This window comes from Trichosurus vulpecula, chromosome 5 (genome assembly GCF_011100635.1).
Source record: "Trichosurus vulpecula isolate mTriVul1 chromosome 5, mTriVul1.pri, whole genome shotgun sequence".
NCBI classification, from domain to species: Eukaryota; Metazoa; Chordata; class Mammalia; order Diprotodontia; family Phalangeridae; genus Trichosurus; species Trichosurus vulpecula.
The window spans coordinates 14,424,895-14,452,731 of record NC_050577.1 but is presented as its reverse complement, the minus strand read 5'-3'; the positions used below and the strand labels follow the sequence as shown (position 1 = coordinate 14,452,731).

The 27,837-nt window shown below is 46.1% G+C and overlaps 1 protein-coding gene across 1 annotated transcript in view; it reads right to left on the bottom strand.

The window, feature by feature from the left end:
- Positions 1–27,837, bottom strand: part of DNAH11 (dynein axonemal heavy chain 11) — a 311,018-nt gene that overhangs the window by 18,100 nt on the left and 265,081 nt on the right. Inside the window, exons 66-75 of the mRNA XM_036759767.1 lie at positions 18,866–19,070; positions 17,894–18,058; positions 14,909–15,049; positions 13,439–13,609; positions 10,612–10,734; positions 9,510–9,703; positions 8,176–8,324; positions 6,810–6,937; positions 5,721–5,948; positions 1,899–2,090 (exon numbers count right to left, since the gene is read on the bottom strand). Coding sequence (XP_036615662.1) covers positions 1,899–2,090; positions 5,721–5,948; positions 6,810–6,937; positions 8,176–8,324; positions 9,510–9,703; positions 10,612–10,734; positions 13,439–13,609; positions 14,909–15,049; positions 17,894–18,058; positions 18,866–19,070 — 1,696 coding nt within the window. The remainder of the gene's footprint in view (positions 1–1,898; positions 2,091–5,720; positions 5,949–6,809; positions 6,938–8,175; positions 8,325–9,509; positions 9,704–10,611; positions 10,735–13,438; positions 13,610–14,908; positions 15,050–17,893; positions 18,059–18,865; positions 19,071–27,837) is intronic.

The window sequence follows — 27,837 nt, the reverse complement described above, 5'->3', positions numbered from 1 at the left end:
ATACATGAGATAACATTAATAAAGCACTTTGCAAACCTTAAGACACTATATAAATGCCAGCCCTTGTTGTTATTATTAATATTAGTCAGGCACTTTGCTAAATGCTGGGGATACAAAGCAAAAAACCAAAACAAAAAACCCCAATAACGACCAAAAACAGTTATTTTCCTCAAGGAGGAAAATACATTCTATTGGGGGACAACTAGGTACATACAAGATAGGTGACACAGTGTATAATACAATGTTGGGCCTAGAGTCAGGAAGAGCTGAGTTCAAATTCAGCTTCAGACACTTTCTCACTGTGTGATCCTGGGCCAGCCTCAGTATTCTCAACTGCAAAATGGAGATAATCGTAGCACCCACTTCCCAGGGTTGCTATGAGGTTAAGTAAGATAATATTAGAAAAGCACTTAGCACCAAGCCTGGCACATAGTAGGCTCTTAATGAATGTTTGGTTCCCTTCTCCTACAGAAGAGATGGAAGGTAATTTCAGAGGGAAAAAAAATGTAACTAGTCCCTGCCCTCAAGAAGCTTAACTTGTACTGGCTTCTTGGAAGACTCAACTCAGCTGTGACCTTCTAGAGGAGGTCTTCGCTGACGTGCCTGGCCAGGAGGGTACTTTCTCCCGATGCCACCTGGCTGTCTCGGCTTCTGTGAGGTCTCAGCTAACGTCCCACTTTTTACAAGAAGACTTGTGTGTACGTATACCCTGCATGTAACTTTGTACGCTGTCTACCCCATTAGATTGTAAGCTCCTTCCTGGAGGGCAAGAACTGTTTTTTACCTTTCTTTGTTTGGCACATAGTAAGTGCTTAATTAGTACTTGTGGGCTGACACACTCGGAAGTCACCAGCAGCTGGTGGGTACTGGAGGAGGCCTCTTACAGGAGGCGAGATTTGGGCCGAGTCTTGAGGAAAGCCAGGGAAATCAGCTAATTTGGGGAGGGAGTTTCCTGATCCAGCCCAGTAGGAAAGGCCTCATTTAGAAAGTAGAACCTGAGTTGAGTCTTGGAGGAAACCTGCAGAATTTATGCTCCTTGAGGGCAGGACTGTTTCTTTCCTTTTGGGGGGAGGGGCTGTTGTAATCCAAATGCAGTACATTGCACATAGTGCATGTTAAATAAATGCATTTTACATGGGAGCTAGTCCAACACCCCCATTTTACAGATAAGGAAACAGAGGCAAGGAGGGGTCAAGTGACCTCCCTACACTAGAATTTGAATCTATGGCAACCACCTCCAAATCCAGGGTTCTTCCTTCTTTTATCCAGGTATTGGGTTCAGAAGAAGCATTTCCTTGTATATGATCTTGGTGAGCAATTCCCACCCACAGCCCTGACCCAGAAAGCATGATGCCATGTTGAACGGAAATCATTCCTCTACCTTTAACTCCAACTCAAGGGGAACATTCCTGAGAAAGTCATAGCAAGGTGGCCTCGTTAATACATAATAATGACACGTGCAGGAAATACACCATTATTTATGCATGTGACGTGCTGTAAATTGCTTCCATCATCGGAACTAATTGGAGTGATTATTAATGCAGGGTTATGGACTGTCAGGATTGCTGTCTGTAATTACATTTGTGCAAATGCTTCATTACCTGCCTAATGAATTTGGCATATATGCACATGTAAACCACTGTTTTTGTTAACATAATGAAGGACATTTTTTTCTCTCTTTTTGCTTAGCTGCTTGTGTGGAACTGGTCTGACCTACATTCTGAAGTTCAAGGCTCCAGAACTGGAGAACCTTTGATCAGGGGCTGATGTGTACTTCAATAGCTGCAAAGAGAAGTAACCGCCTGTTTGGTGGATGTCCAGTGACTGACAGGAAGCCCCCACAGCTCTCACCCATCCCTGCCCCTTCCCCAGAAGGGTTATCGACCAGTCCCTCCTACCGTAGCGTTAGCTTCCAAGTAGTTGTAGAGGATGTTGGCGCAGATGTTGAGATCTCCGGGGTTGAAAGGGTAGCTCCTGTTCCAGCCCTGGGGTCCAAACTTCAGTCTCCCAGCCATGCAGGCATGGAAATAGCACAGGGAGAAGAGGATGCTTTTAAATTCCTGGTCCTTGGAGCATGATTCTAAGATGTCCTAGCAGAAGGGAAAAGGAAGAGCTGGAGCCGGGTCCTGAGAATTCCCAACCTTGCAGCTAGGATTGATTTCTAGGCTGGGGTGAAGTCAAGATAAAATCCCACCTCAGACACTTACTAGCCAGGTGACCCTGGGCAAGTCATTGAGCGTCCCTCAGCCCATTTCTTCATCTGCAAATTGGGGACCATAAAACTCCTCCCTTCCAGAGATGTGGTCAAGATCACACACATGCACACGTGCGTGCGCACACACACACACACACACACATATGTACATGGCTTGGCACATTTTAAAATTGTAAATGCTGTATTGACTCATAGGAAGAGGTAAGAAGCTCACCAATGAGCCTTCTCAAAGGATGTCTGCCTTGAAACAGGACAATGGAGCAAAGGCTGAATTTGGAGTGCTGGGGACCTGAGTTCCAAACACTCCATAGCAATTCCTCTGTCCTGTGGCTGTGGGCCATGTAACCCTCGGGTCTTAATGTGCCAAATGAGGACATGGGACAAGATGGCCTCTCTCATTCTAGATCTATGCTCTTAAGAAAAGAGGGGAATGTTTATAGTTCACTTTTATTTGAGAAATTATCTGCCTCTGTCAAGTCAATAAGCCTTTATTGTGTGCTTACTGTATGCCAAGGAGCTGGACACAAAACCAAAAATCAAAGTATCTTTTTTCAAAGAGCTTACATTTTATGGGTTGGGGGAGGGGTGTGGAGAGGGGCAGGACAAGCAAGTAAAAAATAATAACAAAATTCATCTGGAAGAACAAAAGGTCAAGAATATCAGGGGAATTCATGAAAATAAAAGTGAAGGAAGGTGACCTAAAACTGTATTGTAAAGCGGCAATCACCAAAACTATCTGGTACCAGCTAAGAAATAGAGTAGTGGATCACTGGGATAGATTGGGGACATAAGACATAAGTACATAAGTAACCCAGTGTTGAATCAACCCAAAGATCCAAGCATTCCAGACAAGAACTCAGGAGCTGACAAAAATTGCTGCAAAGTGGACGAGTATGACAGAAATGAGGCGTAGACCAACATCTCACACCATATACCAAAATAAGGTCAAAATGGGTACATGATTTAAACCTAAAAGGTGACAGTATCAACAAATGAAGAAAGCATGGAATAGTTTATCGGTCAGATGGATGGATAAACAAGAGTTAGCAAGAGACAGAGAGCGTTATGGGATGTAAAATGAATGATTTTGATCACATTAAATTAAAAAGATTTTGTGCAAACAAAATCAATGTAGCCAAGGAATAAAAAGAAGAAAGAAAACGAAACTGGGAAAAAATTTTTGCAACAAGTATCCCTGATAAAGGCCTCATTTCTCAAATATATAGAGAAATGAGTCAAATTTATAAGAATACAAGGCATTTCCCCACTTGATAAATGGTCAAAGGATATGAACAGGCAGTTTTCCGATGAAGTAATCAAAGCTATCTATAGTCATCTGAAAAAATGCTCTAAATCACTGTTGATTAGAGGAATGCAAATTAAAACAACTTACACCTATTAAACCACCTCACACCTATCAGATTGGTTAATATCACAGAAAAGGAAAATGATAAATGGTGGAAAGAATGCGGAAAAATTAGGACACTAATGCATTGTTGGTGAAATTGTGAACTGATTCAACCATTCTGGAGAGTGATTTGGAACTATGCCCAAAGGGTTATAGAACTGTGCATACTCTTTGACCCAGCAGTAACACTATTAGATTGGTATCCCAAAAAGATTAATAAAGGAAAAGGACATATGTGTACCAAAAGATTTCTAGCAGCAATTTTTGTGGTGGCTAAGAATTGGAAATTGAGGGGATGCCCATCAACTGGGGAATGGCTGAACAAGTTGTGGTATATGATTGTGATAAAATATTACTGCAAATGACAAGTGGGCTGATTTCAGAAAAAAACCTGGAAAACCGTACATGAACTGATGTTGAATGAAATGAGCAGAACCAGGAGAACATTGGACAGAGTAACAGCAACGTGGTGTGATGACCAACTGTGAATGACTTAGCTCTTCTCAGCGATACAATGATCTCAGACAATTCTAAAAACCTGGTGATGGAAAATGCTGTCCACAGCCAGAGAAAGAACTGATGTAGCCTGAATGCAGAGCAAAGCATATTGTTTTAAAACTTTATTTTTCTTGACTTTTGGAGGGTTCTTTTGGTCTGTGTTTTATTTCACAACATGACTAACATGGAAACATGTTTTGCATGATTGTGTATGTATAGCATATATAAAATTTCTTGCCTTCTAAATGATGGGGGAGAGGAGAAAGGGAGTGAATTAGGAACTCAAAATTTTCAAAGGAAAATGTTAAAAGTTTGTACATGTAATTGAAAACAAATAAAATAATTGAAGTAAAAAAAGGAATGGATTCAGTCCCTGTAGTACCAACAATAGAATCCATACAGCATAGACAAGACCAATGGCATCAAACTCAAATAGAAATGTATCCTTACAGGTGCATGTCGACTTGGAAAGCCACAAATTAGCATTATCTGTGCCCCGTCCACTCTGCCACCTAGTTGCCCATATATTATTATAACTATCGAACTTTCTTTTTTCTGGCCTCCTCTCTGGACTCAAAACACACCAGAACAATATCTATCTTTCGTCCTCCTAAGTCCAAATAATCATAGAGACAAACCTTTCTAGTGGGTATCCCTGCCATTCCACAGGCCAACAAGCACTTTCCCAAGCTGAAAGTGTCTTAGGAGTAAAAGCTAGAACTCTGAAGCAGACTGAGCAAGGAGCCACTTCATTCCTGAAAGGAGACTCACCTGTCTCATGACACTTTCCCAGGGGCCCCTGGGCTCACCACCTTCCATTTTACACACAAAATTACCTGTTCCTGCATAAGTGTGTGGACAAAATGTAGGCTCCTTTTTGGAAAAAACTAGGCCATCTGGGTGTGAGAAGGGCCAAAATATTAGTCCTTTTGGACAACTTTTAAAAGAAGCAGGTGCAGGGGCTAACCGGGTATAGAATGTTGGCAACATCCTAGGAGAAATGGTTCTTTACCCTTTGAACTAAGGGCATTGAGGGTGAGGACAGTTTCATTTCTGTCTATGTATGTGAGGTGCCTAACAGAGTGCCTGGCACATAGTAGGTGCTTAATAATTGCCTGTTGATTGACAGATTGATCATGGCACAAAGTAGAACCATAATTCTCAGGCACTCAGGAACAAGACTTCTTTTGCCTGGTTGACTTCACAGACAATCAAGAGATTACTCTCAGAAAGTGACCTTCCCTCTGATGTATTTACCTAGTTATTTAAATGTTGTTTCTGCCATTAAAATGTGAGCTGCTTGAGGGCAGAGATCATACTTTTTGCTGTTTTTTATCCTGAGGACTTAGGACAGTTCCAAACACAACACCATCCATCATTGCAAAATGGCTACACTCTTTTCTCAGCATCAGGGATTTGGATTCTCTGATGGGCTGACTTTGCTCACCTTTGCAAGAAGTGTAGCCAACTTGCTAAAAATAGCAAAATGAAAACTAGAAAGTCCAAGTTTAATTCATCTCTCAACAAGCAGCAAAGGTAAGAGATAGACTGGGTTGATGCAAAGAATTTGGCTCCAGTGTAAGCCTTCCATGGTTCTACCTGATCGAAATTGTAGAGGGCGGCATGCAGGTTGGCCAGCATGCCTGTGGGGGGCTCATTGGTGATTTTGATGGAGTTCTCCAGAAGGCCTGGAGGGATGATGTGCTCCTCAGCAGTTGGTGCTGGCTCCGCGCTCATGAAGACTCTGTAATCCCGGTGGCTTTCCTGGCCAAGCCGCTCCAAGAGCTTCTCCAGGGTCCCCAGCCACTTGGCTACCAAATGGACATTCTAGAAAATAAGGTGACATTTACTCTTGGTGAAATGGAAACTTTTGTTAGGAAAGCACTGTGGCATATCAGAAAGATCACTGGACTTAGGGACCGAGGACCCGGGTTGGAATCCTGACTCTATGTGTGACTCTGGACATGCCACTTGCGCTTTGGTTTCCTCATTTGTATAATGAGAGGGCTCAGCTCTGTGATCTCTAAGGTTCTTTCCATTTTTCCCCCTCATAGGGTCAAGGGCTTTCAGAGGCCACCTAGCCCAACCTCTTCATTCTACAAATGAGGAGAGCAAGTCCCAGAGAGATGAAGTTCTGCTTGCTAGCTGCTGCCTCTGTGATTCTGGAAAAGGCACTTTCATGGCTTTCCTCCACTGTGAAATGAGGGGTTTGGACTAGTTGGCCTCCGTTGTCCAGTCCAGCGCTGAAGAGAGCATCTGAAGGGGGAGGGGGAATATTATCCAATTTGCAGGGGTCACAAAGGTGTTTAAACCTCGACAGAGAATAGGGCATTTATTAAGTGCTTTCTGTATGCTAGGCCCCATGCTAAGTGCTGGGGCAGCAAATATAAGGAAACAAGGCAGTCCTTGCCCTCAAGGCATCTCCATTCTGAGGATGGAAGACAACATAAGAGAGACCTAGAAGGGAGGTGTTGGGGAGGGGGGGAGCACTCAGCTTGTGATGGGAGGAGCTTCACAAATATTTGTTAAACTGTTGAATTTATTAATGATGATGGTCACAATGCCGCTCAAACCAGGAGCTGACATTCAGTTCAATCCCATAACCTCTTACAACAGATGGTGTTCTAGCACCATCCTGGGTACAAGAAGACCCTCCCCCAGCCCCCTCATGGTGCTTCCCATACGTACTTGGAGAATGACCCAGTGTCCCTCTTTGGAAGCTTTCTCCAAGGCCACTTCAGCGACGGTCTCTTGGCCTTGTCCTAAGGATATGTTATGGAACTTTCCGGAATCAATTGTAAAGCCTAATTTTCTGCCTGGGGGAGAAAGTGAGGAGGAGGGAGAGAAGAAGGAACAAAATAAGAGCATGAGCCATCTAATTTTTTTCTGATGACATTGGTACAATCTCCCAGGCCTTCATCCCCCCCCCCCCCGCCCCTTCTGAGGCATCCAAACTAAATTCCTTACAATTTCAACAAGCAGATGCTGTGAGCGCTCCATGGTGGCTCCACTGCATATTCAAAAATCTTGTGGAAAGCTGTGCCTTTGGTTTTATGATAATGGGGAATTTGCCACTTGGAGAGATGGTGGGCATTGTTACCTAGCTTCCTAAACTCTTCCAGGGGGACCAAGCCTTTCCTTTCCTTTCCTTTTTTTTCTTAAGGAGCAACATGTGGTAGATATGGCCTCATTTTTGTAACTGATTGGTTCGGTGGGAAAATGCACCAGCCTCTCACCTTGTGAGGCCTGAGTTTAAATTGAGCGCAGTTAGGTCACAGCTGTATTAACCTGGTATTCTCGGTGCAGTCTGTGGGGAATAGTAATCCAGCACACAAAGCAAGCGGGCCCTGCACAATGGAGTACCCTGGCTATAATGACCATTATTTAGTCACAGGAGGAGGGGGCGCGAGATTACATGAGCATGGAGAAAATTGCCCTCTGGCCCTCCTTGAGTCAAAAGGTAGACAACAGCACAAAGCCCCAGAACATTATGCCAAGCAGAGGAATGTGCCGTCGGAAAATTTCTCCAGACCGCTGGGTGATAATCTTTGTGCTCTCCATATACCTGATTTACAATGAGCAGAAAAGGAGCAAAGGCAGACGCAGGGAGAGAGAGGGAGGGGGAGGGAGGGAGAGAGAGAGAGAGAGAGATAGAGGAGGGAGGGGGGAAGAGGGAAAGAAAGGGAGAGGGAGAGGGAGAGGGAGGGAGAGAGGAGGGAAGGAGGGAGAGAGACAGAGAGAGAGAAAGAAGGGAGAGAGGGGGAGAGAGACAGAGAAGGGAGGGAGGGGGAGAGGGAAGGAGGGAGAGAGGGAGAGAGGAAGAGAGAGAGGAGGGAGGGAGGGAGAGAGAGAGGCAGAGAAGGGAGGGGGAGAGAGACAGAGAGAGACGGGAAAGGGGGAGAAGGGGGCAGAGAGAGAGAAGGGGGTGGGGGAGAGACAGCTGACAGAATGAACTCAGGAGTGAGGGGGGAAAGGACAGTGCCCAGCACAGAACCAGCCCTGCCTACTGGTCATGAATGAATGAAGGGGAGAAACCTAAGATCCAGAACCTCACCAAGGACCTCCACCTCCTTGAGTGCGTCAACCCCTGGTGACAGGATGAAGAACACAGGGGTGGCTGGGCTGCTTTCCTCATAGGAATTGCCTAGGTCCAGCCGGGGCCCTTCCACATACTTGGGGCCTAGCTTTTCTTCCACAAAATTCCTGTTTCCAAAGAAAAGAAAAGATGTTAGTGAATAGGAGCCACATTATCGTGGGTCCCTGAAAGACTGAAGAATCAATACTATCCGCTAAGGAAAGAAGGTTTCCTGCTTATTCTCTGAGGTGTTTTTGGTCCTAATCTGTGACTTATCCATGAAAGAAACTCCCTGTGTGGAAGCTCCCTCCGCTGAGGCAGGTCACAGTCTCTGAGGCTGCCTGGGGCCTCTGAGAGGTTGCGCTTTGCCCTTGGTCACACAGGTACCCTCCGAGTCAGAGGTAGAACTTGGCCCTTTTCCAGTCCCTCCATCATTCCCTTTCACTCTCTGTGCTAGTCACACTGGTCTGCCTCGTGCCTGACATTCCATTTTCTGTCTCTCCCCATACCTGCTACCTCCTCCTCTCTGCATAGAACCCCTAGGTGCCTCCTCCTCACTGAAGCCCCTCTTGATCCTCCACATTTGCACATATTTTGCATTTATACTTGGGTCCATGTTGCATCCCCTCTTCCATTCATTCCATCCCCCCTCCCAGTAGACTGTTGGTTTCTTGAGGCCTGGCACACAGTAGGCACTTAATTAACCACTTATTGATCATTATGATGGAAAAAAACAGAGCATCCCTTAAGGCCCATAAAGTTTTCTGGTTTTATTCTGCTATGGTGGAAAAAGCTCCGGCCTTCTGGGTTGCTCCACTAGGGAGATCATCCTTTTCTTGACAGAGAAAATCTTTAGAGGGGAATTGAGACAGCTGAACTGGAGTGACTGCTCAGATGTTGCCCGTTCCTAACCTCTGAACTCTGGTGACACTCATCTGTCTTCCAAGTGGCCTTCCATCTGTCTCCTCCACGGCTTTCAGAATTTGGCTCCCCATGAGGATGGGGCTGTATTTTTCTGGTGGTTTGTATAAGATTGTGTGTTTCACCCAGTTTCATAAGCATTAATATCAAGGATCTATGTATACAGTAAGTGCTTAATAAGCTTAAGCACTTGATACATTTAATGCTTAATAAATTTAATTACGAATGCTTGATAAATGCCCAATGAATTTAAGCACGTTGTGACTGCCTGACTTTACATCAATGTGGGCTCCTCACAGCCTTGTCAAACACAACTCCAGGGTGCCCACCCAAGGGTCTGAGCTGCCTCTCCGAGGTTGTTTCTGGGACTCCAGCGGCAGCGGCCACGATACCTGAGTGCGTAGGTCATCCGGTCAGGACGCATGGCTCTCAGGATGATCAGTTTCTGCAGAGGACTTTTATTTTTCCATTCCTGAGGGAACTTTTCTTTTTCTGGGCTTTCAGATTCGACCCACTTTTTCCATCGCTTGGCAGACCCTTCCACATCTCGGTCCAGCCCTCGGAATTCTTCCATTCGGGAAATTGCCTGTAACAGATAAGGGATGGAGGTAGGTGGGGATGAGGGGAGGAAGGGTAGGAGTTTGAACGTTTGATTCATCAGTGAAGGTAGGGGCTGTCTGGTCTGGAAACTCTCTCCACTGATGCAATACGCATTTCCCCTGTAACTTATCACCTTGGAAAGGTGACTGGGCACCAAGAGGTTGGGTCATTTGCACAGGCCAGAACTGGGACTTGAAGTGAGCTCTCCATGACTCCGATTTGAGCACTCCATCCACTGGTCCACACTTCCCCCATTCCTCTCATGCTGGGCTGTCTCTGCCATGGATGTCCAATGTTGAAACACCTAACTTGCAATTTACAAATCTGAAACAGTGTTTGACTTTGACAATTCTTTTCCTTAGAAAAATCTAGTAAGGTACTAAAAAAACTGCTGAGGACTAATTGGAGCGACTTTCGCTTCCGAGAGTTCTTTGTCCCCTTTTTTTGCATGGACGAGAACCATTTCCATACTGATCCCACCTGGTCCTTCCACCCAGTTCCAGTTGAATGGAAGCACCTTGAGGGCATGAATGCTGACTTCAGAATCAGGGATCTGGATTCAAATCCTTCTTCTTCCACTTGCTCACTACATGACCCTGAGGAATTCACTTTGGATTATTGCCTTAGAGCTACAGGTGACCTCAGAAGCCACCCAGCCTGACCCCTTCATTTTGCATAGGAGGACACTGAGTCCCAGCCTGGTAAAGTAATGCTAAGTTGCGTTAGAGAGTGGAGCTGAAGTCTGAACGGTGGGGAACTCGCGAGTCAGGGCCATTTCTGTCGCTGAAATGGGGTCTGACAGCTCATTGGCTCCCTTGGGCTCCATCTACAAACCAAAGAGAACTGTGATTTGAAATAAGATTCGGAAATTACAAGACAATCTTCCTAACATACCTTAATAGCACTCCATGACGGCGTCGTTAGGAAGTCGACGGGACTCTGGTAAGTGTGTTCGACTGTGTAGCGAAGCAGGAAATCCAATTCAGGGCCTTCTATCTCTTTATTTCGCAGCAGAATCTTGACAGTACACAAAATGGAAAAAGGTCATTAGGTTTTCCTCCCAGTCACTTCTCCCTTCGAGCATTCACCACTTAATCGGCGGGAGTGAATAAGCAGGACAAAGTGTGCTAATCGGAGAATTCCACCAGCTGCACCCTCTCTGGCTCCATGAAAGGGTTTTCAATGGTGCCAATATTTTTAAACCAGTAATGGAAATCTAATTAAAATTTTAAGAAAACATAGCTGATGAAGGCAGACCAATTCCAGCCCCTCAGCACCTTTTAACAAAGGGTGGGGAATGATTCTCTACGGGCAGAACTAAATGAGGGAACTTATCTTTGAACATGTGGTGCCAAGGGCAAAAATAGTCAGCATCCTCTCAGATGAAAGGCCCCCCAGAAGGCAAGGCTGGCCTTACAGGCTAGTCCTCCAGCAAAAATCCTTTGGGCTTGGCATAAAGAGCTAATGGAGGGGGTGGGGATGTAGCAAAGGATCTGGGATGGCAGAAGGACAGGGCAAGGCTCATTTGTGGTTAGGCAGCATCCTGAGACCATGGGGTCAGCCACTCTAACCTTGTTTTACAGATGAGAAGGCTGAGGTCTGGGGGGTCAAGGAACTTGACAAGATCACATAGGTAATCAGTAGCTGAGCTCACGTTGGAACACAGGTCCTTTGACTCTAAATTTAATAGATAGGACAGCTGTCTTCAAGTACGGGGAAGAGAAGTTAACCTTGTCCTCCTTGTCACCAGCGGGCAAAATCATGAGCCGTGGGTGGGAGTTCCAGAAAGGCAGATTGAGGTCTAATGTCAGGAAGAACTTCTAATTATGAGTACTGTCCAAGGATGGACTGGGCTGCCTTGGGATACAGTGATTTCACTCTCATCAGAAGTCCATAACCCTTCATCAGGTATAACAGTATGTTATGGTGGGAGATTGCTTTTGGGGCACCAGTTAGACCAGATGGTTGCAGGGAAAACGTGGAAAAAGCTTAGAACTTGAGTTCATGACCACAAGAATAATCATACATGGATTATGTCTGGAGTAATAATTACTTTCTAGGTTAAAATGAAGGGAATGACTATGCTCTCAATTTGATTTTGTAAAATGAATTACAAACTTAGTAAGTAAATCTTAGTTTAGGGGGAAATATCCAGCCAAAGAATCTATCGGCATTTATTAAAAGTCAGCTATGTGCCAGGCATTGTAGATGGTTCCAGGCTTTTGAGAAGCTCCCTTTCTAACATGTAAACGACACGCACAGATAAAGGGATAAAGAAAATCCAGACAAAAGAGAGAGAAGGTAACCTTGGCGATGGTGAGGAAGTCACTGAGAAGCTGGGGGCAGAGGAGGAGGAGAAAAGGCCTCATAGAGAAGGTGGGACCTGAAGTGAGTGTTGAAGGAAACATGGGATTCCAAGATGCCGAGATGAGGAGAAAGTATATTCCAGGCCTGGATGATGATGGGCAGCCACATGTTAGGGATGCCAAGGAGGCCAGAATGTCTGCACCAGAGACTGCATGTAAGGGAGCAATTTGTAAGAAGGTGACAGAGGAAGGAAGGGGTCAGATTGGGGACTGGCCCAGGGTCACACAGGGAGTAAATGGCAAAGCTCTGGCCCCTGATTCCAAATCTACTTGCCTTACTATAGTGCCACTGACCTCCCTGTCTTATGAGGTCTTTTAGAACTTCCTCTCCTTCCACTAACCATTTTCGCTGAAGCTCCTTGAAGGAGAGGAAATGGGACAAAACACAAGGCCAGGCTGTGGCAGCTGAGATGATGAGGGCTGGGTTGGAGGTTGGAATTTCTAGCAAGCTGCCATCTTTGCACTCTACTAGCTACTAGGTCAATTTGGCTGGTCCCATTCAATATAGTTGTTGTTGCTAGGTCATTTTTTCAGTCACGTCTAACTCTTCATGATCCCTTTGGGGGTTTGGTTGGCAAATATACTGGAGTGGTTTGCCTTTTCCTTCTGCAGCTCATTTTACAGATGAGGAAACTGAGGCAAACAGGGTGAAGTGACTTGCCCAGGGTCACCCAGCTAATGTCTGAGGCTAGATTTGAACTCAGGAAGATCAGTCTTTCTGATTTCAGGCCCAGGGCTCTGTGCATTATGGTGCCTCCTAGCTGTACCATTTAATACAGTCAAGGTGATAAAATGCTGTGGCTTGGTTACGTGAGAGATAGTCAATTCTCTTTCTCATCTCTTTAAACAGTCATAGGATGACCAGAAAAACCTGGAAAGGTGAGTGGGTTGTGCATCCTATCCCTCAAACCTCCTGAGCCTTGGAGACTGAGTCAGCCTAGGGCCAAATGTGGTGTGTTGCTTTGGATCAGAACAAGCCTAATGACCATCCTGGTAGTGCAAGAAACCTTCCCTGAGGTGGAGGTCTGTTCTACAGTGGGTCTGGAATTCTTAGGCCTGGCCTAGAGGAGATTCCTTGAGGGATGAAGGTTTGTGGTAGGGATTGCTTGATAAATACCTTTCATCCATCCACCCACCCATCCACCCACCCATCCATCCATCTATCCATCCATCCATCCATCTATCCATGCATCATTAACCAAAACTCTTCAGCTCACAGCAGACACCTCAAGGAGTTAGCATCAAGAAATGATCAGGCACCCAATACAGCTCCAGACTACATCTCTGGATACAGAAGAGCAGCCCACACATTCACTCGAATATCACAGGAACCTTTGCTGAACACTCTTTCCTACCTGAAAAGTCATCTGGGAGAGGAAGGTGAGCTTGTCCTTCTCAAACAGTGCCTGGTTGGTATGAAGGAAAACAGAGTAGGTGATGCTTTCCATCAAGTTGGAGATATGCTCCTGGGTGTCCTCTGCCTTTCCCGACTGCCTGATGGCTTTATGGAAGAGGGTGTTGAAAGCCTGTGGATGGGTAAAGGTTGTCTTAGGAGGTGGCATCTGTGGTGGCCAGCCCACAGCATTCAGGACTGGGAATCAGGGTGTTTTATGGTGACAAAGACAGTCGGGCAGGAGGAGGGAATTCTTGGTTCTTAGCCATACAGGTCCTAGCATACATCTCCTCTACGATGCTTGTCAAGCCTGGGCTATGCCTGCATTGATTTCCTTCTCTTGAAAATGGGGCCAGTAATGAATATGGGGCTTTGTTTTGCTTGGCTATACTCAGTTGTTACAAGAGTTTTGTTTGTTTTCTAATTATTGTAGAGGAAGCTGGGAGGGAGAGAAAATAAATTCTTGTTAATTGAAAAGAAAATAAAAACATCAAGCCAGTGTTGTCTCAAGGGTACCCCAAATCTCAGGCACTGAATGGTGAGGGGAGAGGAAGAACCCCTGCCAGCCACCAGGCTGATTAGTGGCTCTAGCTGTTGGGGCTAGAAAAATCTTCCTCATACTGTGAACCACAAATGTCACCACCCACCTTCTCCCCCTGCCTTCACTCTCTCTGTCTCTCTCTCCCTCCCTTTCCCCCGTCTCTGTCTCCCTCCCTCCTCTCTCTCTCTCTCTCTCCCTCCCTCCCTTCCCCCCTCTCTGTCTCCCTTCCTCCTCTCTGCCCCACCCCTAATCTCTTTGTGACTTTACCCATCTTGAGAAGAGCACAATTTGATTCAACCTAATAAACATTTATTAAGTCAGACTACAGGCTTCTTCGTGGGGACGTAAGCTCCTTGAGCTAGGAGCTGTTCCATGTCTCTGTTTGCTATGCTCAGCACAGTGCTTGGCACATTTTAGTGCTTACTAAATACTTGTTGATTATGGGCCCTCTGTTTGTGAGGCAGTGTGCTAGGGACTGGAAGATGAACAGCCAACCAAACAAGCCCACAACCTCCTCTGCCCTCAAGGAAGGTCCCTCTACTTTGGAAATTCAGTCTATGCACAGAGGAGTAAATCCCAAATATACAGAAAAATTAATAGAAAGTCAAGCCTCTGTTCTGGTGAGACACAAAAACGTCCTCTTTTGTCATCCCTGTAGTGTAATTAGCCGACTTATTTTGTGGAAAGTTAGAAATGGAAAATGGCGACAAGAATTCTGAGCAGAAGTGGGGAAGGGGCTGGGGGAGGGTGGGGGCAGATGAGCTTTTCCAATACCACACAGGGCCCCTGCCAATGGCAGCCTCTGCTCTGTAAAAGCGAGCTTTGGGCTTCCAGAAGGAAGCATGCTAACATGCCCGGCTTTTACAAGGGTGCTGGCAAACATGACCTTACCTTCAAAGAAAACTGATAGAGGGGGTTGATTTTCCGGAGGTCATTGATGACAAAGTACAAAAGGGCCGCCCTGCCCGCCACCGGCCTGTAACAGTCCCGGGCTTCATTAATTTGGGCTTCATTTGCTTTGCCTTCAGCCACCTGAGTTGGGATGCATTTAAAAAACAAATCAGGTCACTCCTGGTGCCTCCCATTATGATCTGAATGAGGGGGCGATATGTTTGAAGGAGACATCGGGACAGACATAAAATATGGACCATGGACGGAGTCCAGAAGCTTGAACATCTTGGAGATAGATGCATTCATATTTTCAAACATATGCTGTTGTTTTGTTATTGTTTAAACTGAGTAGTGAGAGAGGATGGAGGGCAGGTCTAGCCATTAGAAATGGTGAGGGCAGGTTGGCATAGAGCAGAGAGCCAAGGTCCTAGGTCAGAGGACTAGGGCTCAAATGCGACCTGGGCTAAGTCACTTATACTCTGGAGGCCTGGTTTCCTCATCTGTACAACACAGGGGGTTGGACTGGGTGACTGCTTCTAGCTTTAGAAAATAATACTCTTAGAAATTACTCTTTAGAAAATAATAGCTCTTAGCTCACTTTACCCTCACAACAACCCATGGGAGGTGGGGGCTATGATGATCCCCATTTTACAGGGCAGCAAATACAGAGGTTAAATGGCTTGTCCAGGATCACACAGCTAGTAAGGGTCTCAGATCTTCCTGGCTCCAGGTCCAACACTCTAGCCACTGTCCTGTAGGTGCATGAATTATCTCACATGTTCTCATTTTGGTTGTTATGTTGTCGAGTAAAGTTGTGGCAGACTTATAGAGATACACAAGGTGAGCAGGCATGGAGGGATTGCAATCTCCATCACCGGAGGGAAGGCCCACGTTGGAAAGAGTAAAGCCATTGCGGGTATTGAATTACAGAAAGGAGACAAGTTTGATTTTGTTACTGTGGTTGTTTGCAATTTGCCAGGGGTGCGGGGAGAGGTAGATTAAAGGGGCCTCTGCCTTGGCCTATAAAAGCTTCCTTGGACCCAGGAATGCCTATTAAAATGCTACTGGGTCAATTCCATGCCAACAACTTTATTGGCCAACAAGGTATTCTAGTCCAACCAAGGTCAACAGTAAATACATCTAATAACCATACTAGACTAAAAAGAAAAAAAAAAGCTTTTATATCAGTCCCAACTATCTCCTATGGTTCAGTGGTCAAACTCCCAGAGAGTTTTATTTAGATTATGCCTCTGGGTTAGCCTCTAGGCATATTCAGAGCTTCCATAAAAGAGAAGCTAGCTCATTCATTTCTATTTGAGTAATTGAACATCTTTTTCTTTTCTTTAGGACTAGATTTTGATCAAAGACATCATATTTTTCCAAGTCCTTCCCTCCCCTCCTCCGTCGGGAATCTTTTCTGCAGATCTGCCTAATCCTAGGGGTGCTGAGAGGAACATGGTGATGTATAATAGAGAGGGATGTCTGGAACCTCCCAGAGGCAGGACAATGGAAGAGAATAACTGAGGGGTGGGGAACATGGGAGCTGTCCTCCCCGATTTGGAGGCCTGTCACTTGGAAGAGGGATTAGCCTTGTTCCTCTTGGTCCCAGAGGGCAGCAGAACCAGGAGTCCCACGAAGATGCAGACTGAGGCTTTTATGTTAGGAAAAGTCTCTAACAATCAGAGTTGTCTTGCCAGAGAATGAGCTGCTTCAGGGGCCGCTGGGCACCCCCTCCCCAGAGCAATCTGGATACGGCTCCAGAGGGATGTTGTAGACTCCATCGCCATTGAGCCCTTAATCGATGCTCTAATTTTAAAAATTAATTTCAAAGCTAGGATCTTACTTCTGTACTACCCAGAGCCTTCACATGGAGACTGAGACAGATGTGTCCAGGGGGCCTGCCTGGTCTCCAATTTCAGTGTGGGGATTCTTAAAAATTCAACATTCTTGAAAAATTTGTGTTTGACCTGTGATAACATGGTAGCAGCTGGGCACTTGGGAGCCCCTTCTGGGGGCAGGGGAGGGTGTGGGTTAGGGCTGAGGCCTCAGAGCTAGTGGCCTGTGTAGGTTCTGTTAACAGTCCTCCTCCCATTATTAGGATTGCTCTCCCTCCAGACCTTTGCTTCTCTTCCCCAAGGCTCAGGACCCCCAGGCATTATTCTCCTGAACAATGGGTGGTCACAGAAAGACTCCACAGAATCTTGGAGCTGGACAGGACCTCAGAGGCCTTCGAGCCTAACTGGTAGCAATCAGGAGCTTGCCCTCCATTGTGATAGCCAGAAGCTCACCCACTTATGTTACAGATGAGGTTTAAAGAAGTTAAGGGACATGGCCAGGGTTTCATGGGCAGTAAATGTCAGAAGTGGGGTTTGAATCTTACTCTTTCTCTGTTTCTGTCTCTGTCTCTCTCCCCTTAGAAATTAAAGCCCAGAGGGGTGTGGGTATACACACACAGACACAATACACACACAGAATTCAATATTCGAGATGAGAATGTGGATTTTCTCATTTTGAGTACTGAATTCAAACACACATGTGAATACACATATGTATATACATGCATATGGCTACATACTAATACATACATTACATATGTTATTTGAATTCAATATGCAAGATGAGAATACTGATTTGAAGATCATATAATGTGGTAATTCTTAATCTCTCTAAATACGTATATATGTATGGTGTCTGTACACATATGGTAACGTGTGTATGCATATTCGTGCATGTATCTACACACATATTGATAGGTACTGGGTCTGTGATTTCTTCAGTGCCAGGAGAAGCTCATGAGAAAACTCCCTCCATCAATACAAGTTAGTCCTTTGGATATGAGAAAAGTTGCGAGGACCCGTGTTCAAATCCTACTTCTGATGTTCGCCTCTCTGAAGCTCATGTGCAGGATGAAGGGGTTGGACTCAATGGCCTCTGGGGCCCCTGCAGCTCTGCTCCATCCAGGCCTAACCCACTCTGGGAGCCTACCTTGAGCTCTATTTCCGCCGCTGTTGACTTGGTGCTTTCCAGTTTCTCCACCAGCTCGGTGTCGTCCAGGAAGCTTCCCTCCGCTGTAGACAGATGGAGGAGGAGATCATCTTCCAGGCGCTTCAGCTCGATCTTAAAGGCATTCTGCTGCTTTGTCAGAACCGACTAACAAAAGTTCAAAAAGAAGAAAGGGGAAGAAAGGGCGAGGCTCTCTGTCATCCTCCCTGGAGAGGCAGGTCAATCAAATGGCCTGATCAGGTCGTCCGTGTGACCTTGGACTGCTCACCTGTCTGGGCCATAGCCTCATCAGTCGCCACGCTCCATGAGCTCCCAATTTGTGATCTTAGGGTCTCAAGGGTCTCTTCTGGCTGCAGGTCACTGAGCCCCCCTTATCAGCCACTTTAGAAACTGCTCAGCCCACAACGGCCAAGTATCCATGTTTTCCCTTTTTCTTTGTGGATCTGAAAGCTGCCTGGCCTTCAAAGTCCGGAGAGAGACCCACCCCCTCCTTGAGGTCAGTTATCACAGTTACCCAGAATCACCCTTCCTTCTCCTGGGCAGCTCCCTCCCTTACACTCTCTAGGTTCCTTAGTAAAGTTAGCCATCCCAAGTGTCTAAACTGGTCCCATGTCCCCACCTAGAGTGGAAGCTCCAGGAGGGTAGCTTCTCTGTGTCCTTGTTCCTGGCACATGAAAGCAGTGGGGAAAGGTACTACACCTGCCATCCCCTGGGATAGGGAACTTCTTTCTATAATGCAGGTAGCACCTTCTTGTCCTGGAGAGTTGCCTGGGGCCCTGGGAAGTTGTGTGATTTGCCCAGGGTTACACAGTTAGTATGAGTTAGAGTCGGGACTTGAACCTAGGTCTTCCTGACTCCCAAACCTACTCAGCCCCATCTGTAGGCCATGCTTTCTTTACACACTAGGTGCTTAAATAAATTGCTGTGGATGCCTTTTGTGTTTTCCCTTCTTACCTTGAGTTTTTCCAGATCAGGCCTTTCCATGCTGACCACGTCTGCCAGCAGCTGGGCTTCCAGCCCATCTTCAGTGACCGTGAAGTTGAGCAGGGTGGTCTGAGCCTGGAGTTCGGGTTTGTAATGAGGATTGGCCAGCTTGGTGTGCAAGAGGAGCCGGAAGCTTGGGTGGAACTCACATTCTCTGTCCCCGATCCTGATGAACCTGAGGGGGTGGGTGGGCATGGACACAGGGACTCAGAGGAAGTGCACACCTGGTCATCAGCCTTGACCCTCGGCCCTGCCTGTGGCTTGCAACCCAAGAAGGCTTAGAGTCCCCATAGGACCGAATTGTCTCCCGCCTTACCCCTAAGCGCCAAGTGCGTGAGTCCCCAATGTGGTGCCACAGTAGAAATAGCACTGGCCTGGAGACAGGAAGCCCAGAGTTCAAATCCTGACTCATATACTTACTATCTGGGTGACCCTGGATGAGTCACTTAACCTCCATTGACTCAGTTTCCTCCTCCGTATAATGGGAGTGTTGTGGATTTGGCCCCTAAGGTCCATTCAATGTCAGCTCCTTCAAGACATGTTGTTTCATACTTGTCTATGTGTCCCCAGGGCCCAGCACATGGGAAATGTTTAAGAAATGTTTCTTGATTGACTTCACGAGTACAGCAAACTTTTTGTCTTTTCAATCGAGACCTACACTCTCAAAATTCTCTCCAGCTCCCATTTTTGGGGTAGCTTGGCAAAAGATCCATGCTTCACCTAGCAAGGAGGGGTGAGTTTGTGCACCGTATTTGAGGAAGTTCCAGCGGAGGGCAGTTAGGCCAGTGAAGGGCCATGACTCCCAGCTCTGTGAGGATTGCCTGAAGGAACTGGGGAAGTTTATCCTAAAGAACTGAAGACTCATAGGGCACATGATAGTTATCTTCAATTATCTGTAAGGGAATCGGGTCAAAGAGAGACACAGATTCACCCTTCCCCAAAGGGAGGTACCAGGAGCAATGGGTAGAACAGGCAAAGAGGTTAAGATGAATGTCAGAACAAACCTACCAACCATGAGACCATCTCAAAATAGAATGGGCTTCCTTATGAGGAAGTAGGGAGCTCCCCATCACTGGAGATATTCAAGTCAAAGCTGAATGACCAACTATTGGGTAGGTTGCAGAGAGCCCCTTTTTCTGGTGTGGGTTGAGCTAGACCTAGGTCACTGAGGCCCCTTTCAACTCTAAGATTCTCTGATTCCCTGAATGAGTCCTCAATCTCCAGGGAGTGAAATGCAAAGACAGAGGAGCCAGCCAGGGAGAGGATGTTCTCTCCTTCACCTTCAGACAGAAATGGCAGCCTCCCTCCTGAAATCCAGTCTGTGCTAGAGGAGGCAGAGAGGGCAGTGTGTCCTGTGAGGGGTCAGAAACTACCAAGGGCCCAATGCTACACAAATGGAAGAAGGGGGAGATCTGGCTATAAATCGCCATTTTAAGTCTTGCTCTGAAACACTATTTCATAGCTTTGTGATGTTTTAAAAAATTTCCTGGGGATCATCAATTATCCTCTACTGGTATGTTTATGGTCTATGAAAGACAAAAAATGCATAATGACTCAGTGAGTTTTATCATTGCTGCTAGGTTAATTTTTTGTTAATTGCCAAGCCGGGAAAATTAAATGTACCAAGAACACTCTCTTGTGATTCAAAGGATCTAAGCAACGACTGTGTTAATCAGAGGGGTGGGAAAGGGAGAACAGAATCACCATGCTGCTTCTGTGAAAGACATCCATCCAAAGGTTATGACGTCGAGGACGGAGGGAGCAGCCAAGGGGTTCCGAGGTTGAACAAAGTCACGGGAGAGACGGGTAAGAAAAAGAAAGTAGGAACATGGGGGATTGGTCAGGCACATTCTTGAGGAGGAGAGATGCCTCTTGGGTTGTATAGGAACGGAGAGTAAATTATTTTTATCATCCCTAGGACAAATACCATGGTGGGTTATTTTGTTAGGTCGTGTTGTTAATGAGATCAAAGTCACACATTCTCCGCTCAGACTTGAGATCTGAAGAGAATGTAGAGAAATTCCTCTGGGGAAAGTGCTTTCATCTGGAGTTGGAGACCTGGGCTCAAAGCCCAGCTCTACCATTTACTGTAAGCATGACCTTGGGTCAATTACTTCACTTCTCTTATGTTTCCTGTTCTGCAAAAAGAAGGGCCAGGATGAGAGGCCCAATGATCTGAAGACCCTTTCTAGCTCTCAGTCCATGACCCTGATCTAGCCATTTGATTGATCAGGAAGCATGGGCCCTAGAAGGTAGTGATCTGTCTAAGGTCATACCTCTAGTTGTAGGTGGTTGAGCTTGGACTAGTGCCAAAGGCTCCCGACTCCTGGTCCCATTGTCTTTCCACAATCCCCGGCTACCTGTGACCTTGGGGGCTGTTTCCTGACCATGAGTCCAGTGCCTCTGACTTTTGTTTATCAGTCTTAAAGTTGGTTTTAAGGGGGACCACACAAGATAGCCTGGATGAATTAGCTCTAAGCTTTCTCCACTTCTGGAAAAATGACTGAGTACACACTCTATTGAGGGCAGGGCCATTAGGGTGGTGCATATACCTCGTGGACATAATGCCTTGCACATGGTAGGAGCCAAGTGTTTATTGATGCACTGAACTAGTGCCAACCTTCTTTAGGAGGATCGTGCACAACACTGACCTTTACGCAGAATCATAGAATCAGAGGAGGGGGAAGAGGCCTCAGATCTAGTCTAATTGGTACCTGCAAGATCAAGTCAATAGCACTGACTAAGCACATACGTGTGCACCAAACTTGCCCCAAGGACATCTGGCCTCTGCCTGCAGACAGTGCAGAGGAGCCTTCAGCCTCACTCATTTGGGGATGACTCACATCTTCACCTGCCTGGTCTTTCCATGAAGCCAAAATCTACGCATGGCAACATCCCACCCCCAAGACCCAAGGCTCCTGGCTCTGCCTTCTGTGGCCCAGCAAAATGAAGCTAATCCCACCTCACGCACCTGCCCATGTCTAGCACTACTCTCTTGGGTCTTCTCTTTTCCAGGTGACATCCCCTTTAGTTTCTTCCATCAGCCTCCCAAGAATGGAAGTGGAGGCTCTTCAGCATCGTGGCTGAGCCAGCTTGTCTCAGCCCTTCCTAAAACATGACACCCAGGAGGGAAGACAATACCTTGAAGCCATCAACTCCTCTCAGAGTGTGATCCTGCCAACACGGAGGTAAACGGAGTGTTTAAAGCACAGGTCTGCCTATCAGGTCTACTGGCTCCAGAGTGCCCCAGGACAGAGTTCATATGCCAGCGTTTGGCATTTAAAGCCAAATGCATACGTGGCCCCAGCCTGTCTTTCCTTACGTTCCAGTCCAAGGAACTTCCCTGCCATTCTATCTCCTGTATCTTTGTAGAAGCAGTTTCTCAGGCCTGGAATTCATCCTCCCTCTCCTGCCACTCTACTAAGGGGCTGCCTCCTCCAGGAAGCCTTTCCCGACCCCCAGAACCTGAGCCTCTAAGGGTGGGATAGTTTGCTTTGTATATCCAGGACCCAGCCCATGCCTCGGATGGAGAAGGTGCTTGATAAATGCTCGTTAAATTGAGTTCTTCTATAATGAAACTCTTACATCTCCAATCAGATCTGTTCTTATGGGGATGTTCATTCAATGAGGAATCCTTCCCTCCTTCCCCACCTATTATTGTGTGCATCCAAATCTTCCTAGAAAGGCTGCCAGAACAAAGGCGCACCTCCCCAGGTAGGCCACTGGTTGCATGGTGGGGGATGGGGCACTCTGCCCAACTCACTACCAAACCCTTTCCATGAGGCCTTTTCTGACCCCCGCCCAAAGGTCTTTGCATTGTGATGTTATCCGTCAGTAGAACAGAGCTAACATTAATAGCTGATAGTGCTAATAGTGCTTAATGTAGAATATATTATATATGATATACATATAATATATATAGCTGAATAGCTAACAGTCCTTAATGTAAATATATATATTTATGTATGTATGTGTGTATATATATATATGTATGTGTATATATATGTATACGTGTGTGTATATATATATATATAAAATTATCTAGTGCTTTGTATATGGTGAGCAAAGGGGAAGGAAAGGGAACAAGCATATATTAAGCACCTACTGTGTGCCAAGCTCTGTACCAAGCTCTTTCCAATTACTACCTCCTTTGATCCTCCTAAAAACCCTGGGAGGTGGGCTCTCAGAGGCGCATGTGTTGGCATGACAATGGCCAGAGGGAGATCAAATCCAGGAAGATCAGGTGAGCAACTGAGACTTGTTTAGCCAGGAGAAGAGAAGACTATTATTACTTATGTATTAGCACATGTGAAGGGAGTCCTGCTTGGCCCCAGGGGGCAGAAGGAGAAGCCATGGATGGGAGGTGTAAAGGCAGATGTAGACAATAGCAGAATCTCAGAGCTCCCAGGGATCTCAAAGCATCTACACTGTGCTCACCAGACTCTGGACAAAAGTCCTCCCCACAACCTACTCAATGGTCAAGTAAAGACCTTCAGTGAGGATGGATCCTCCACTCCCGGAGGGTGCTCATTCCTCTAGGATGTGATGTGAGTGGGAGATACTTCTTGTGAAAACTTCACAGAGAGAGAAAATATAAGAATTATTTCTGGAATAAGCAGGGGCAGTGAGTGGATGGAATAGACCTTGGGATTTAACCTTGTAGGAATGTGATTACCTACCTCTCAGGAATTCGGGGCCTGGGGCAATAAGTCAGTGTCTCTCTGTCTCCCTCCCTCTCCCTCCCTCCTTCTCCTTCTCCTTCTCCCTATCCCTCTCCCTCTCTCTCCATGCTAGCACAGAGTTGTTACCAAATCCAGGAAGACTCCCTCTCCCCTCCCTCATTCCTCCTCTTTACCTTAGATTGGCTGTGCTTGATTTCCTGGTTCTTTGTCTAGCTTTTCGTGCCTAGATTGTAAGCCTGCCCCTCAGCCAATGGAGAGGAGGGATAGTGGTGGGCAGGAATCTTTTTGTGTTAGGATATAAATGGGTCTCTTGCCTTTCTAATTCACCTCCTTCCACTAGTCTGTCCTAGTGGAGGTGATGCCCAAATCTCGCAAGGTTTGTCAAATAAAGACTAATTCCTTTTCTATCCCTACCTAAGAAACCTCTGTGAATCATTGGGGTACTTGGGTGGTTTCACCACCCCACACAAATGCCTCTCTCACTGTTGGGAAGTTTGTCCTGACATCCTGCCTCATTTTCTCTTTTTGTCACTCCAGTGACTTCTTCTAGACCTGCCCTCCTGTGCCTGCAGGAGCCCTTCAGACAATTGAGGATGGCTCTTGGGCCCCTTGTCAGTCTCTCTGACTCTTTTGGCTAAGTCTAATGTGGTAGTGTTTCAACAATCTGCTAGCAGCTGCTGAAGGGGTGTAAGACTCACCAACAACCAGCACACAGAAAGCTGCCAACACAGGTTCTTTTGATCTGCTTTACTAAGCAATGTTAAGGGGTTAACAATCTTACTTTAATCCAACATACAAATATCATTCACTTAGCTCAGGGGGAAAAGCCAGCACCCTGAGCTTCAGAGCAAATGCAAACAAATTACAAATATCAACAGACCTTGTCTGATTCAAATCTCAATGCACAGTTACCAGAGTTTAACAAAGTCTAAACATCTGGGTTTACAAGTTGGAGGGATCTTCACTACAGCTGTCCAGATTCTCCACAACAGCACTCCACCAAGAGTGAGAGTCCCAAGCAAATAGCTCTGTTCTCTCTTTTTATACACTCTTTAGCTATCATCTGAGTGACCAGAACTCAGGCTCCTACTATTGGCTCTGGTCTTAGCAACTCCCCTTAGGACCCTGAGGTCTTTATGCCCACATAGGCTTAGCACCTAGTAAGACTCAATCAAAGACGTCCAACTTAATTGATATTACAGGCAGTAAGCTAGGGCCCTTCCCTATCCTGGCTGCCCTCAGTTTTTCTTGTCCATCCTAAAATGTGGCCCCAGAACGGAACACTAGACTCCAGCTGGGGTTGGAGCAGGGCCAAGAACACCATGACTGTTACCTCCCTGGTTTTGGACACCAGGATTCTCTTAGCAAAGCCCAGGATTCCATAAGTTTCTTGGCAGCCACATCATGCTGTAGGCTTATTATAAAAGAAACTTCCCTTCCATGAAAACGATCCTAGGAGGGAAGGGCTTGTCTCAGAGAGGTAGCTGTCTGTGCATGTTGGAGGTCTTCATGAAGAGGCTAGAGGAGGACATCTTTCCAACCTCCCCAAATGAGGCCCAGAAGGTTAAAGTGACTCACCCTTCTACTCTCTGGGCCTTAGCTTCCCCATCTGTAGAAAACAGCCCTTGTGCATCTCTCCAATAACCAGAGGAGAGTTGACAGCCTCCCTGGAGCTAGAGAGTTTGGGATTCAATGACTGTAGCAGAGAAGGCACTGGACTTTGAGACAGGAAGGCATGGGTTAGAGTCCCATCACAGACACTAACTAGCTGTGCGGCCCTAGGCAAGCCGCTTGGCTTTTGGAGACTAAGTTTCTTCATCAGTAAAATGACAATGCAACTCAACGGAGAAGGGCAGTGTGGTACAGTGGATACAGCTTTGGACTTGGAGTCCAAAAGACCTGGGTTTGAATCCTGCCTTGGAAACTTCCTGTTTAACCCTGGGCAAGCCACAGTCCCTGGGCCCCAGTTTCCATGCCTCTAAAAAGAATACTAGATGACCTTTATACAATTTCCTGATGGAAAACATGGTGCATATAGCCTGCCAGTGCTTTTCAGTGTATTTCTATACAGGTAAAAAGGCAGGAGGGGGCTTCCTAGAAAATTCAATAAAACTCACCCACTAGGGGTGGGGAGAGCTGCCCCTCCTCCCAAACACACATGCTCTCACACACAAAACTCACACAAGAAACTTTTCAATGGACCTCTAAAAGCCTCACGGCCAACCCTGCTGTTCCAAATTAAAGGGGTCTCAATTGGACTAGTGACCTCCAGCCGCTAGGGAGGGAGGGCAACAGAATGGATGTGGACAAGGGAAACAGAGGTGAGGAGCCGTTACTTAGCAACCTCAGCAGGAGGGGCCTTGGTCAAGCCCGACTCGGGAAGAAAGGTTTTGGCAGAAAACTACCCAGCTGGCAGGGGACTCAGGGGCAGGGAGCAAAGTCCTGAATAGAAAGGAGCCCACTGTCTTGCTGTTCCAATCAGGTAAGAACCAACGTGTTCCTCCTCATGGTGGAAAGGACCTTCCAATAGAAGAGAAACACACACACACACACACACACACACACACACACACACGCACGCACACACGTGTTCTCAGGTGCTTTTGTATAGAAAACAAAGTCAAAGCTTAAAAAACCAAATGAACATCTCAGCTGATCATTTTCCTTTCAGGTTAGAGATATTCAGCAACAAAATAATTATAAAAACCGCTGATTCTGCCATTTTGTGCCTTATGGATCCACCCTTCCCTCCAAACAGCCTTGTGAGAGTCCAACTACAATTCCCTTTTAACAGATGAGGAAACAACTTGCCCAGTAAGCTTTGGAACTGGGATTTGAACTCAAGTCTTCCGACTCTCAGGTCAGTGCTCTTGGGTTAGAGATTCATAGGATTCTTGGCTCACGTCATTTTTACTGCACATGTGGGTGTGGGTGTTTTACTTTGTCATGGGCTTTTAAAAAATCTATCAAAAGATAACTCCCTACAAGATAACTAAAAACAATGGAATTCAATGCTGTCAGACCTGTGGAAACAAGTAATGGAGCGATGGCTGAAGCATTGGCCCTGGAGTCAAAAAGACCTGTTTAAATCCACCCTCACATACTCACTAGCTGTGTGGGCAACTCGCTTAACCTCTTTTTGCTTTAGTCCTTTCATCTTTAAAACGGGGACGATAATAGGACCTACGTCCCAGGTTGTTGTGAGGCAAAGGGAGATGGTGTGTCATGTGTGAGGAATAGTAAGAAGGTTGGAATGGCTGGAAGGAGAACAAGGATCAATAAGGCTAGAAAGGTATGTTGGGTCAAGCTACGAAGAACTTTAGATGTCAGACCAAGGAGTTTATATTTGGAGTGTATTGAATAGAAGGCATGGCATGGTCACACCTGTGCTTTAGGAAAATCACCCTGGTGACTGTGAGGAGAAAGGAATGGAGGCAGAGACCAACTAGGAGGCTGTGGCAACAGCAAGATGCCATGAGGCCCCAGGGTTGTAATTGTTTGAGTGGAGAAAAGGGGGCCCTTGGAAGTGAGGTAGAGAGAGAATGACAATGGAATGGGATACTAGAAAAGTTAATAAGTAGGTTGAATATAAAGAAAAACGGAAAGACTTTTAGGAACTAACACACAACAAAAAATACAGAATCTGAAGAGTATAGACTGTGACCATCTAAGAGCCTGGCACACAGTAAGTGCTATATAATGGCTGTGGTGGTGGTGGTGGTAGTGGGGTGGTAGCTGTTGAGTTGGTTGTAGTGGTGGTGGTAGTTATGTTGGTAGCGGTTGTGGTTGTTGTTGGGCTGATTGTTGTGGTGGTTGTTGTTATAAGAGGAATCGTGAATGGGAAGGGATGAAGTCTCCTGATGACAACTCAGAGGGAGGGAATGAAAAGGCAGGCCATTTTATACCTTGAAATTCATCTATTTAAGAATAAATGGTTCTCCAGTAGAAAAAAGATTGAAGCTCCATAGTGAAAACATTGAAACTTAATAATGCAAGGTTTATATGTGAGTATCCTTCCTTGTTCTATGATGAGCTTCAAATGACCTCTTCCAGTTTCACTTGAGAGACCTTCTGCGTTTATTCTGAGAGAGATTCACAGAAACTGAATGTGTCTATGAGAAGACCGCCATCTTTGCTTGACCTCACGGTTTGACCCTGGGTAAGTCAGTTCACTGCTCTCTGCCTCAGTCTCCTCATGTGTAAAATGGAGACCTACCCCCCAGGACTGCTGTGAGGATCATGTTAGATATTAGATATTAT